The sequence below is a fragment of the Bos grunniens genome, chromosome 5 (assembly GCF_055505025.1).
Source record: "Bos grunniens cultivar Pamir isolate PY7600 chromosome 5, Bosgru_T2T1.0, whole genome shotgun sequence".
In the NCBI taxonomy this organism is placed as follows: domain Eukaryota; kingdom Metazoa; phylum Chordata; class Mammalia; order Artiodactyla; family Bovidae; genus Bos; species Bos grunniens.
Genome location: NC_141169.1, coordinates 26,685,235 through 26,697,827, shown reverse-complemented (window position 1 = coordinate 26,697,827; position 12,593 = coordinate 26,685,235). Strand labels below are relative to the sequence as shown.

Below are 12,593 nucleotides of genomic sequence, written 5' to 3'. Positions count from 1 at the left end.
ATTCCTTCTTCTTCGTTTTTTTTTTAAAGAAGCGAAGAGAGAAAAAAAAAATTGGGGAGGGGGAGGGGACAGAGTTGCAGGTGGGGAAAATGGTAAATCAGGAAAGTTTGTCCCTCTAGGATTTTTTTTCCGGAACTAGGATTTGGGGGTATAAGCTGGGGAGGTGCATGGAAAGTAGGAGGAGCTAGGGAACAGATTTTTTTTTTTTTTTTTTGGCCTCTTTGGAGGCCAAAGGAGTGGCATTAAAACACATACACACACAAACTCGTGCTTCCACAGTTAATTATCTGGATAACTTGAATCACACCTAACTAATCCTCCTCTTGAGACCAAAAACTGGGACCAGGGAAGGAAAGAGCTTGAGGTGGGTGTGTGATGCCCACCCAGTGTGTTTGGCTGACCGTCCACCTTGCCTGTAGCAGTTTTTCAAGGACACCCTTGTACCACAGATTTGGAAAAGGATACTTTTAGGTTCCAGTTGTCCCAACTCCCTTCAACCTGTAGATTTAGCCTGACGTGCACACTTGAGGTACATGCTGAACTGATGGGAACACTCTAGAACTGGGATTGGAAACCCTTTCTAATACCAGATCTCCTTGTGCACCTCCACCATCTTCTCATTCCTTCTTCCAGTACTTTGAAGGTGGTTCCACATCAGAGATGGTGGTCAAGGATCACCTAAGGACCAAAAGATAAGGCCCCTTTGTGGTCTAAGGCGGTGAATGCTTAAAAGAACCAATCTCTCCTTTTCAGATTCCCTGAGAGAGAGAAGATTCCCTGGAGCTGAGAGTTTCTGAGCAGCTCTTTGAGGTTCCTTTAAGGTTTTTTTTAATCCCCCAAAGTGGGAATTTGGGGTTGTAGGTGTTGGGAAGAGGAGCAGCAGAGAGCTGGGTCTGGTGCTGGGTATGCCTCCCTAGCCCTGTTTAGACCCCACCACTATAACTGGGCTTCCTGGTAGCTCAGATGGTAAACAAGCCTCTTGCAATGCAGATAAACCTGGGTTCGATCCCTGGGTAGAGAAGATACTCTGGAGAAGGGAATGGCTACCCACTCCAGTATTCTTGCCTGGAGAATTCCATGGACAGAGGAGCCTGGGCTACAGTCCATGGGGTTGCACAGAGTGGGACTCGATTGAGCGACTAACACTTTCACCATAATTGATGCCATGTAGAAGTGACTTAGCATCAGCAGCAGATGTCTTCTCAGGAAGTCAGCCTCTCTAATTCAGAAGCTGGAACTAAGGGCATCCACACTAGAAGGGGTGCTTCCTGTTTCCCTTCCTGCAAAGAGTTGGAGAGGTCTTCTGCCACCCTCTGAGGGCTCCTAAGGCAATCTGCAAGAGAATGGAAGGAAGAAGGAGGAGAGCCAGAAGATAGCCACATCAGTCCCTCCCACACCCCATATATAAACAGTAGAACAGGCAGTAGGGAACAGAGGGATTCCAGAAGTCCAGAATCCCAGTTCTCAGGTCTCCCTGGCATGGATGCCCCTCTGGCCTTGGAAGAGCTGGAGGCAGTGTGGTACTATGTTTAGTGGCTTGGGGAGGGAGGGGGGATAGTTGTTGGGAGGAACCAGCCAAGGAAGCTAATGATTGCCTTCCATGTTTGGCTAGGGAAGCAAAGGAATGAACTTAAGGGCCTCTAGGGAAGTGATGGCTGTACTGAAGTCCCCCTCCCATCCCCTCCAACTATGTTCCTCCCTGGGAAATCATTTCAATGGGCTTGTGCTTATCTGCAAGTGGGGAATAATTATAAATTATTAATTCATAATTAAGACTGTTGGTGCTGACCATTGCCCTCCAGTGGGCTCCTTGATTTCCTTCTCCCCTGTGAAGCACAGGGCAGCCTCTGTTAGCCCCTGCCCTCAGAACAAGCAAACTGAGGCCAGCCCCTTGAACTCAGCCTCTATGTGGAATGGTCGCCTCACGGTGCACCGCATAGAGTGTTTATATTCAATAAATCACCTCCCAGGAACCTCAGATTTCAAAGTGCTTTGTAGGCTTGGCTCCTAGAAAGACAGAGTGGGGACTGGACGTGAGACCCCAACAAGAAAAGCATCTTGGCCAACCTTGTGTGGAGAGAGGAACTAAGATGTGCCGGCAGGACTCCCAGGCGCAATGTTCAAGTGGTCTGGGATCAGGGATGGGTGGTCTGCCTCCCCTGCTGGGAGGGGATGATGGCTTCTGTCAGCCCTCTGGGGACCCCTGAAGACACACTGGGCTCCTTTTCCTGACCCCCTTTCCCCCCACCTCACTCCCCTGTAGGAGGCACCATACCCTGGGATGGTTGGGGTGGGGAAGTAGAATCCATCAGTTGTTTCACGTCTGTAATGGCCTAGAGAGAAAACTGTCCTGAGGGATAATTTCCCTTTAAATCCCTGCCTGCAGCTCACCTCCCTCTGCACTGAGACAGTTCTCTTCATCCCCTCTTCCTGCCTTTCCCGTCCTCCGGAAATACAATGGGGAGGCTGAGGCAGCTCCCACAGCTGCACCTAGAAAGAGACAGAAGTAGGAAATGAGGAGAGGGGTTCAGACCTCCTACTTCCCTTGACTTGTCCCTCTGTTCCTCAAACTCAGCTTGACACCTTGATGGCAGGGCCCTCCCACCTCCCTCCCCCAACTCTCTCTCAGGGAAAAGAAACCCTCTCTTCCCCCCGAGGCAAAGGCTGCTGTAAGAACACCACCACTGGGGACCCGGCCCCCATGCATCTCTCCATGCTGTCTGGTCCCAGGTAAGCCAGTGGCCCAGCCAGCGCACATCACCGCTTCCTGCCCCAGTGGAGCTGGTCCACGGAGTCATCTCAGCCACCACCCCAAAGTTCACTCGCTCTTCCTTCAGGCCACCCCAGCGTCTCTGGGTCTCTCTCAAGCCAGGAGGCAGGTAGGAAGCCCATCCACAGAGTCCTCTGGAGCTGGCAAGTATATTTTAATTTACTGTTTGATGGCAAATAAAGAGACCTTGGGAAAAAAGGGAAGGAGCAACTGTGCCCGGCATCCTCCCCACCGGCCCCTCCTTTGGACATTGGCTTTCTCCACGAAACAGTGCACTGTTGTTCTTGGACAACCATTCCCCACCATCTCTGTTCGAAGGGTTTGAGTTTCACCCTCCGTTCACCCCCATTAATCACCCCAGCAGCTAAACATCACCCAGCCCCCTCTGGCCCTTTCTCTTCTTCTTGCCCTTAGTATTCATGGCGGGCATTCCTCACTGCTTCGGGCCTCACAAAGACCCCTCCTCTGACACAAGTTCCCTCCCCGTCCCAGCCACCCGGTCCTGATGATGGGCTCTGCTCAGCGGTCCTGGTCCTGCTGTTCTCCGACTGCCAGCTCCTTCCCACACCCTCCTTCAGGTACCTCAGCCCTTCCCCACAGACTCTCTCCAGCCTCTCCCACCCACCACCACTCTTTCCTTCATGCCCCATCCACGTGTAGCCCCTCTCTACCCTTTTCCCTTCCTTTTCCCCAATATATTCCCTAGGACCTTCAGATACCAGCTAGGAAACACTTCCCTTCCAGCCTTGAGAAACTGAGTAGCTAAAAGCATGGGTTTTGGATTCAAGTCCCAGCTCTGTCACTGGCTGGTTGTACGACCTTAGGCAGACTGCTTAACCTGTCTTAGATATCCATAAAATGGACATACCCACTGACCTTATGGAACAGTTGTGTGGATCAGATTAAATTTTATTTGCATGGATCCAAGCATTCAGCAGGAGCTTGATAAATGGTGGTTATTAATATCAAGCTTCTTGTAAGGAGGGAAAAGGATGCTCTTCAGATTCCAATAAAAGTGAAGGAATTGCTTCCTCTAGCATCTAAAAGGGAGGGATAACAATGATGGTGTTGTGCAGATAAGCAGCGCCCTACACCAGCAGCCACTCTCTTCTGTTAGCTCTCTAGGGCCACGTCATTTGCCACACGTTGGAACTGCCTCTGGAGCTTTAAGAAATACTGATGCCTGGGTCCCACTTCCTGAGATTCTAATTTGGTTGATTTGGAGTAGTGCCCAGGCTTCTGTATTGTTAAGAACCCCTCAGGTGATGCTAATTTGTAGCCAGGGATTAGGTACAGGCCCTGGGAGAAGAGAGGTGCTAGAAGGCTGCCTGTCCTGCTGCCCTTTTCCTGTGTGTTAACGGGAAGTACAGCAGGAAGGGTACTCAGCCTAGAACTTCTCAACTTGGGGCCCCCTCAGCAGCCACATTGCTTCAGGTGGGATTGATGGGGGGCTGTCACTCAGGATCGACTTGAGATTGCAGAATTTCAGACTTTGATCCTTTTCATTTCTTACAACTATTGGGATTTAGAAAGGGGCCACTCCAAGAGAAAACAGGGGAATGGACAAATGGACCCCTCCAAGGTTCCTTCCTCATCAGAAAAGTATATGATCCCCAGACCACCAGTGACAGAGGTAGAAGCAGCCAGTGGGGAAAATCTGTAATTACGTAGTAAATGGAGTTTCTACCTGGTTGCTACAATAATAGGCCAAGCAATTAGGATACAAGTTTCCAGGATCTTTTCCTATATTTCCAAAAAGACAAATCGCCCCCAGGAACAGAATCTGCATATTGTAATTAACTGATAAATATTTCATGCCTGGCTCAAACTTTCTCCTCTTCTATTTAATGGCCACAAACTTGAGCACAGAGGAAACTGGGGAAGAGAGAGGGAGGGGAGGGCCAGGAGGCCCCACACTGGCTTTGAGGGAGGGAGAAGCTGTCTCAGTTGCTTCTTTACCTTCCTCCTGTTCTTTTAAGGAAACATTGCTCACCTCAGAAAATCAGGTCCCAGGTGGCAGAAGATGTAACTTGGGCTTCTTGGCCTCAGCCCTGACCTCCCCCAGAAGAGGCCAGTCTCTGGTGACCCTGGGGCGCTGGGAGCTGCCTGCTTTGGAGTCCAAGGGCCCAGTGTTTGAATATAAGCTCAGTTCTGCCATTTATTAACCAGTTGGTTTTTAAGAAATTTACTCAATTTATCTGAAACTCAGTTTCTTCATCTGTAAAACAGGCATAGCAATCTTTTCCTTGTAGGGTTGCCTGTGCCCAGGAGTATTACACCTGATAACTGTTGTTATCAACAGTGACAGTGTATAATGATTAGTCACCCCATTGCATCACATTGCACTGTATCCCTTCCCTTGCCCAACCCCACCCCAATGTTTATGGCACTTAATTGAATGCTTCCTGTGAATGGGGTGAATACCTTACCTCATTTAATCAACACAACATCTCTGTGAAGGGAGTATAGTATTACCTCCATTTATTATCTGTATTATGCAAATAAGGGAACTGGTACCTGTAGCAGTTGAGTTTCTAGCCCAGGGTCACCCCAGGATGGGCTTAAGAGCACAGGCTTTGTGGTTTGATAGTTTCAAAGTTGGGCTCTGCTGTTTCATAATAGCTATAGGATGCTGCGGAGTAAGCTACGTAACCTAAGTCTCAGTTTCTTCATCTGTAAATTGGGACTATTCATGGTATCTATCTATGCTCAGTCCCTCAATTGTGTCCAACTCTTTGCAACCCTATGGACTGTGGTCTGCCAGGATCCTCTGTCCATGGGATTTTCCAGGCAGGAATGCTGGAGTGGGTTGCCATTTCCTTCTCCAGGGATTCATGGTACCTACCTGGAAGATAACTGTGGTACTTAAGTGTGAGATTTACAGGCAGTGCCTGACTCGGTACTGGCACTGCTAGGTGCCCAACAAGTATTAGCCATCCTCATTTTGATCCCCATTAGACCAGAAGTGGCCTTCGGCAGTTCAGCCCTGGTGTCTCCTGCTGTTTGGTGGTGCTTGGAGGTTAAGTGTGTGAGGTTCTCCACAAGCCACAGAGCTGCTCTCTCATTAACTCCCCCTCTCTCCCCACACACACTTCAGTACTCAGGACTTGGGAAAAAGGACACTAAACAGATTATGACTCCATTTCGGGAATTAAATCAAAACTCAAGACTAACTCAATTTGGCTTCCTACGAGAGGGAAAGGTTAAAAGGGAGTGAGGAGGCGTCTGGGTGCGCTCTCAGAATGGTAATGGGTTCTGGGTCCTTGCTCCCAGCTCTCAAAAGAGCCCTTGCCTGAGGGGGATACCCTGGGGTTGGGGAGCAGAGGAGCCTTAGAGCTCTAGGTCACCTGGAGTGGCAAGGGGTTGGAAGATGGCCCAGGAACATTTCCCCAAGCAGGATCTTCTCCTCACGGCCCTCAGTCAGCCCAGCCCTTGGCTGAAGGGGATCCCAGGACTGGACAGGACCTTGAGGTGGTCATCTCAGAAGGAATATCTGTGCTGACCTGCTTCTTAAGACCTCGAAGCAACACTGATACTGTAGTGTTTTACGTGCAGATACACTTGTTAGACAGCCCTAAGCACTGTGACCTGTGTTCTTGTATGAACATACAGTCTACATGTGAATATCCGCCCAACTCTCATTCAGCTTCCTGCATTAACCCAGATGATTCTGAGCGACATGAAATAAAAAGTAAAAATCGATTTCTACTTCCGGAAAAGTGATAATTTTCCACAGCATTTCCTCCTTTGCTGCTAACACTCTCTTTCCAGTCTTATAAGGACCATATTTCCCCTTATACAGAAGGGGAAACTGAGGCTCAAGGAGACGGGTAGGTTGAATCACAGAAGCAGTAGATCCAAGGATGAACCCCGAACAGAAACCAGTGCCTTTAGGAGGAGACAGGGCAGGGAAAGCCCCGCTTTGGGCTTCACCTGGAGGTCCCAGGCCTCCCCAAAGTCCAGTGGGATGGGGACAGCGCCGGGGAGGCCGTCGCTGCGGAGGGAGGGACTCAAGGGCTCGCCGAACAGCGGGGCCTCGGGCGAGAGCGTCGCCAGCGCGTCCTCATTCCGCGATTACTGTCAGGGGACCATCCATCAGCGCTGCCCGGGACGCTCGGCCAGACTGCCCGCCGCCCGCCCGGGTCTCTCCAGATCGCATTAGCGTGGGGTGAGGGCGCGCAGCGGCACCGGCTGCTGGGAGAGGGGCGGGCTGGCCACGCTGGGGGGTTGGGGACCTGGGCTCCCGCAGTGGAGCCGCTGCAGGGGCAAGGCGGAGGCTGCTTTAGGGGGTCTTCCTTCCAGTCTCCCGGCTCTGGCGTCTTAAGGTCGAGGAAGGGGGCACTAGAACACGGGAGCGGTGGGGGAGGGGAACCCAGGGCTCCAGGGAGGGGGCAAGGTAGTTTGGGAGACCTCTCTCACTCTTTACCGGTAAAGAGGAAAACGGGAAAGAGTTGGTTGGGGAGGGGAGAGATTGAGATAGGGAAGGGAGTGGATTAAGTGGGAGTTGTTTATTCTTTGCTCAGTGTCTGACTCTTAAGTGACCCCATGGACTGTCGCCCGTCAGGCTCCTCTGTCCATGGGATTTTCCAGGCAAGAATACTGGAGTGGGTTGCCAATTCCTTCTCCAGGGATCTTCCCAACCCAGGGATGGAACTCAAGTCTCCTGCATTGGTAGGTGGATTCTTTACCACTGAGCTACCTGGGAAGCCCGGTTAAGTGGAAGACAGGGACTTAAAAGGGGAGAAAATCGAGGAAGTAGAGAGAATGGACGAGGAACAGATACGCAGGGGTGAAAAAAACCTTGGAAATAATCTAGCGCAGCCCCCTCATTCTACAGAGGGAGAAAGTGAGGCCAAGAGTTTGGCCAGCTCTCCCATAGCCTTCCCTGCTCAGTTTGTCCTCTGGGGATGGGCAAACCTCACTAATTGCCATAAGATCAAAACCAGCGGGCTTGAGGTTGGATATGAAGAAGTACTTCCTGGTCCCACAGTCTGGAACCACTTTTTTTGGCTGAGACTCTAAAGCAGCTGTCCTTCCCTGAGTGTGAAGTTGGCACCATCTGCCAGGGAAAGACTTGTCCACTGCAGTCAGATTCCCTGGTCTGCCTGTATAAGCCTTGGTGCTGACATACTGGGGGGCTCCAGAGAGCCTGGTTCCTATCCATGGGGCTTGTGCTCTAGACATGGATAAACTCCCATCTCTCTGGCCTCCTCTCCCGTCCCTGCCAGCTCTGCAATATCATGGAATCCCTGAATCCTTGGCAGCCCTCAGATCATCTCATCCTTCCTCCTGCCTCTGGACTGTATCTGAGTGGTTCCTGCTAACCCACCCCAGCCTCTCTCCTTCAACCTGTTTCCTGACAATCAGAAGTCCCCCCTTATGTCTCAACTTGACCCCTCCACCCCTGTGGTCCTTCATCATCACTTTGGTGGGATTTTGTCATGACCAGGACTGAAACAGAACATTCTTTCTACAAGCAAACGCTCCTCCTTTCCAGGGGTACCCAACCCTTTTGAGAGCTCTGGAAACTTCTCTTTCCTCTTGCTGAAACCAGCTCCTATATGTGCTGAGGTAGGGATTGTCTTTTGAGAAGAGTTCATCTTTCTCCACAGCCCAGGTTACACTCAGAGGAAGGAAAATGTGAGGGAGTTTCCAATTCCAGCCTCTGCCTCTGAGTCTGGCCCCTGAAGAGGCCTGGGGCTCAGTAGAGGTGATAAATGAACAGAGCTGGGATAGGGGCAGATTCTCTGTACCCCCTTTCCAGCCCAAACTCCCAGGGACAGGGCCCCTACAGGACAAGAGAGATATTCCTGACACTCCAGTCTAAAGGCCATAGATAAATTTCAGCATTACTCCTTCTTGTGGACAAAGGGATGCCCTCAGGACTTGTTTAGTTGCTAAGTTGTGTCTGACTCTTCCAAGTGGAAAAGCCTGGGAAAGAGGTTGTTTTTGCAGCCGCTGTTGCTTTATTCAGAGGAGGATGTCAGCCTCACCCCAGGAGCAGTGCTGGAAGCTGAGAGGTTGGGAGTATAGAGTGAATTCTTCCAAGGGCATGCTAGTCAAGGGGGTTGAAACGCCCAGGCCAGAAAACCATCCAAGGAAGGAAGCCATGGCAATAACTCTGTCTCTGCGCTAACTCCACATACATTGTCTCATGTGATCCTCAGTGCCGGGTGCAGTGCCTGGCACGGAAAATATGCTTGTTGTACAAATGGATTCATGAAGAGCCCTGGGAGGAAGGTCACGATCCTCAATTATAGATGAAGAAACAGAGGCACACAAAGGTTAAATGACTTGCTCAAGGTCATGTGTCTCATTGGGGCAGGGCCAGATTTCAGGGGAGAGCTACTTTTGTGGTCGAGGGTGCTGGAGAAGAGGAAGGCAGGAAGGGAGGGATAAACGATCAGACACCAGACTGGGGAGGGGAACAGAGGAGAGCTGCATAAAGAGATGACTCCCTGGACAAAGATGACATTTCAGACCATGCAGCTTTAGAATTATCTCACTGAAGGCTGACTGGTAGCATACACACAGCCCTGCGCATAACATGGAGAGGTCGAGGGGGAGACTGGGCCATTAAAGACCAAGAGAGGGAGTTGACACTGACAGTCTGGACACATGACCCCTTAATGCCCCTCAGTGCTGTAGCAGTCTCACTTCCCTGGATCTGTTCTTGTTATTGTTATTATTGTTGTCATTGCTTCTGTCTGATTTTAATTATCTTATTTTTTTCAAATAGGAAATACATATACATGGTTGAGAACTCAAAAGGCATCAAAAGTTATACAGTGACAAGTAAGTCTCCCTCCCACATGCTCAGGACCGCCAGGCCACCCAGGTCCTCTCTCCATTCTAAACACAGCAACCACTGGCTTGTAGAACCCTCCAAAGATATTTTCTCCTTCTCCTGGCTTGTACCCTAAAGTTGCCACAAAGCTGAGCTGAGCACAGTGGTTTGGGAGAAAGGGGTAAAGGGAGACACCTAGATTGGTGGATCTGGGAGGACCAAGCACCTTCACTTCCCCCCACCCCACCCTGCTGAGATGACTGTATGCCTTGGGAGCTCGGAAGCCTTGCAGGTGAGAGGGAGGGGTTAGGGGTCCCAGCCGAGGCAGGAGCCCTTTCCAGGGCTCTAAGTCCCCACTCTGCCATCCCAGGAGCCTCAGTGTTCACCTGGCTGAGGCATCACCCAGTTGGGTCCTGCTCAGGTTCTTCAGAGAGCCAGTCTCCATACCTTCCCTCTCCTACCCGTTGCACTGTTGGGAAGTCTTCCTGGATGTCTAACTCCAATTCCTTTTACTTTTGGTGCAGCTCATGGTTTTGGCTTCTGCCCTCAGTGGAGATGGAACGTCCTCTTTGAGATGATGACTCGATTCCCTCCATGAACATACACAATAACATACGCCCTCCCCCACCTTGAAGACCTCTGAATTCCCGTCCACCCATAATTTCCAATCACTTCGTTCTTGCCTGGCACATCCCTTTGGTATTATTATCCCAAAGTGCTTCTTGGTCACTGAGGTGATGAAATTCCAACATAAAGTCAAATCTTCCACCAGATTCAGGGGGTAGATCCAGGCTAGTCTTTTTGCCAACCCCCCAGCTTTAGTGATGGCCCAGCACAACCCTTGCACTTGTGTGCATCACCTTGACCCTCCCCTCTGGCTCTGGGCCTCGTTCATGGCCTGCAGTGTGATGAGGCATAAGTGGAGCCCATCCTAGGGTGGCTTCTCCTGCCTTCCCTCCAAATCTCATCTTTTGTGTTTACTCATTAAGCAGTTATTATTACTGAGCACTAGTCTAGGTTCTTGGGATACACTGGTGACCCAAAGAGAGAAAGACACCTATCCAGGCCAAGTTTACATTTTAGCAGGGTGAGACAGATAATAAACAATACATTTATTAGATAAGTAAATTCTATTATATATTAGGTGGGAGTTATTACCGAAAAAAATAAATCAGAGAAAGAGGGATCAAGATGAAGGGGAAGTCTGCAATTTTAAATATTTTAGTCAAGGATGTCTCACTGAGAATATAGTATTTGAATAAAGACCTAGAGATGAGGATGTAAGTTAGTCCTGCAACTATGTTGGGGAACAGAATTCCAAGCAGAGGGAACAGCTGATGCAAAGGCCCTGGGGCAGGTATGTGCCAGGCAAGTTTCTGGAACCTGGAGGCCAGTGAACAAGGAAGAGAGGGGGAAAGGATGGTATCAGAGAGGTAATGAGGGGGCCTGGTGACATAGGGCCTTGAAGGCTATCTTAAGGAGTTTGATTTTTATTCTGAATGGAAAGGACAGATATGACTGAACTGACATTTTAAATACGCCTTCTGTCTTTTGTGTTGAGAATGGATTGCAGGGGTGGAGGGTGGGTCAAGATGCAGGGAGACCTGTTGAAAGGTTCTGGCACTAATCCAGGTGTGAGATGAGTGGCTCGGACCAGGGTGGCAGCAGCCAACGTGGTGAGAAGGGCCCAGATTCTGAATCTGGTGACAGTTTTCCCTTCCTCGACTTCCATCCTCTGCTCTCTTCATGTTCTCTCTTCTTTTCTAGGTTGTATGTTTTCTTTTGCCTTGAAGACTGAGAGCTCCCTGGGGGCGGAGCTCAGTGCCCGTCCCCGGATCTGCCCAGCATCTAGGTGTGAAGGTCAGCAGGCCCCAGGGCTGCCCAGGAAGAGGCTCGTGAGCAGGGCAGTCCGGCAGCCCTCCTCGGTCCCAGGCTCCCTGAGCCGAGGGGAGGAGGCTGCTGACTCTAAAGAGGATGTGATGGACAGTTATTGAAGGCACTCAGCTGGGGGCTCCACTCCAGTCTTAATCTGAGCCGCCCTCGAGGAAATCATAACCAGCTCTTAAAAACATGTTAAGACCAAAGCTAGTGTGTGTGTTTTTGAGCAGCGCTTCAGACAGCTGCTTAATACTGGGGCCCTCTGGGCCTTTGATTTCTCCACCCTTTGCCTGGCCCTCTCCCCCCATCTGGCTGGTGTTTATCGGCCAAGACATTGTTTAAATCACACTCATTTCCTATAAACATTTCACTTGAAATGCCATCCACTGCTCCAGAAATTCATCTATCACCAGCTCAGGACTGTACTTGAGGAGCCTCGGGGTGATGGCTCCCCACCTCTTCCTTCTGTCCCCCATCATCCCTCCTCCCCTGACCCATATTCTCAGGTTTCACGCCCTAAGAACAACTTCCCCTCAGTGTAACCGTGCACTTAGTGCCAGGATTATTTATAACAGTTGAGATGGCAACAGGCTACAGGGAACAGCCCAGCCCATGGACACTGTCTCTTACAAAGCTCAATAAATGGACTTGGATCACTGTTTACCACCTGGTGTCTCAGTCTCCTCTGTGTTCCCTGCTTGCTTCAGGGGGATATGGGGGGATGGGGGAACAGGGGCCTGGGCCAGGTCAAGGCTGTCCTCAGAGTTTAAGGTTCTTATAAGCCAGGCCCCAAAGAAAGCGAACCCTTGTTCTCTCTCTGTCTCCTGCCTCTCATTTCGGGCCTCAGGTGAGTTCTCCTCTCAGAACTGAGCCACTCTTAAGGGTGTGTTCTCCAGCAGGGAGCCCACTGCCTGCCCAGGAGTTAAACTTGTTGTTTTTATTGTTCAGTCGCTAAGTCGTGTCCAACTCACTGCAACTCCATGGACTGCAGCACTCCAGGCTCCCCTGTCAAACTGGGGAAGGCATCTAATCTTAAATGGAATGGGGTGTGGGAGATTCTGGGGTCTCCTTCCAAGGAAAACTTTGAAATGGCTCAACTCGAGCTAGAGTGGAGGCAGGGGGATGGATGAATTCACTTCCTAAAGACGGAAAGCTTCC

At 50.5% G+C, this 12,593-nt stretch overlaps 1 protein-coding gene across 21 annotated transcripts in view; it reads left to right on the top strand.

Annotated features, from left to right (window-relative positions):
• Positions 1-12,098, top strand: part of LOC147371469 (uncharacterized) — a 34,409-nt gene extending 22,311 nt beyond the window's left edge. For 2 of the 21 annotated variants that reach the window (XR_015163515.1, XR_015163510.1), the window contains exons 2-4: positions 7,335-7,441; positions 9,510-9,565; positions 10,082-12,098. Coding sequence is in view for 1 of the 21 variants with exons in the window: in XM_086398995.1 (XP_086255121.1) it covers positions 2,731-2,879; positions 3,185-3,348; positions 9,510-9,565; positions 11,325-11,551 (596 nt within the window). In the remaining 20 variants the exon portion in view is untranslated. Of the gene's footprint in view, positions 1-753; positions 811-1,826; positions 2,914-3,184; positions 3,349-6,784; positions 6,939-7,307; positions 7,442-9,509; positions 9,566-10,081 lie in introns of those variants that run through there. The other 19 variants (XR_015163520.1, XR_015163512.1, XR_015163511.1 and 16 more) reach the window with 18 other exon arrangements.
• Positions 12,099-12,593: the final 495 nt, after the last annotated feature.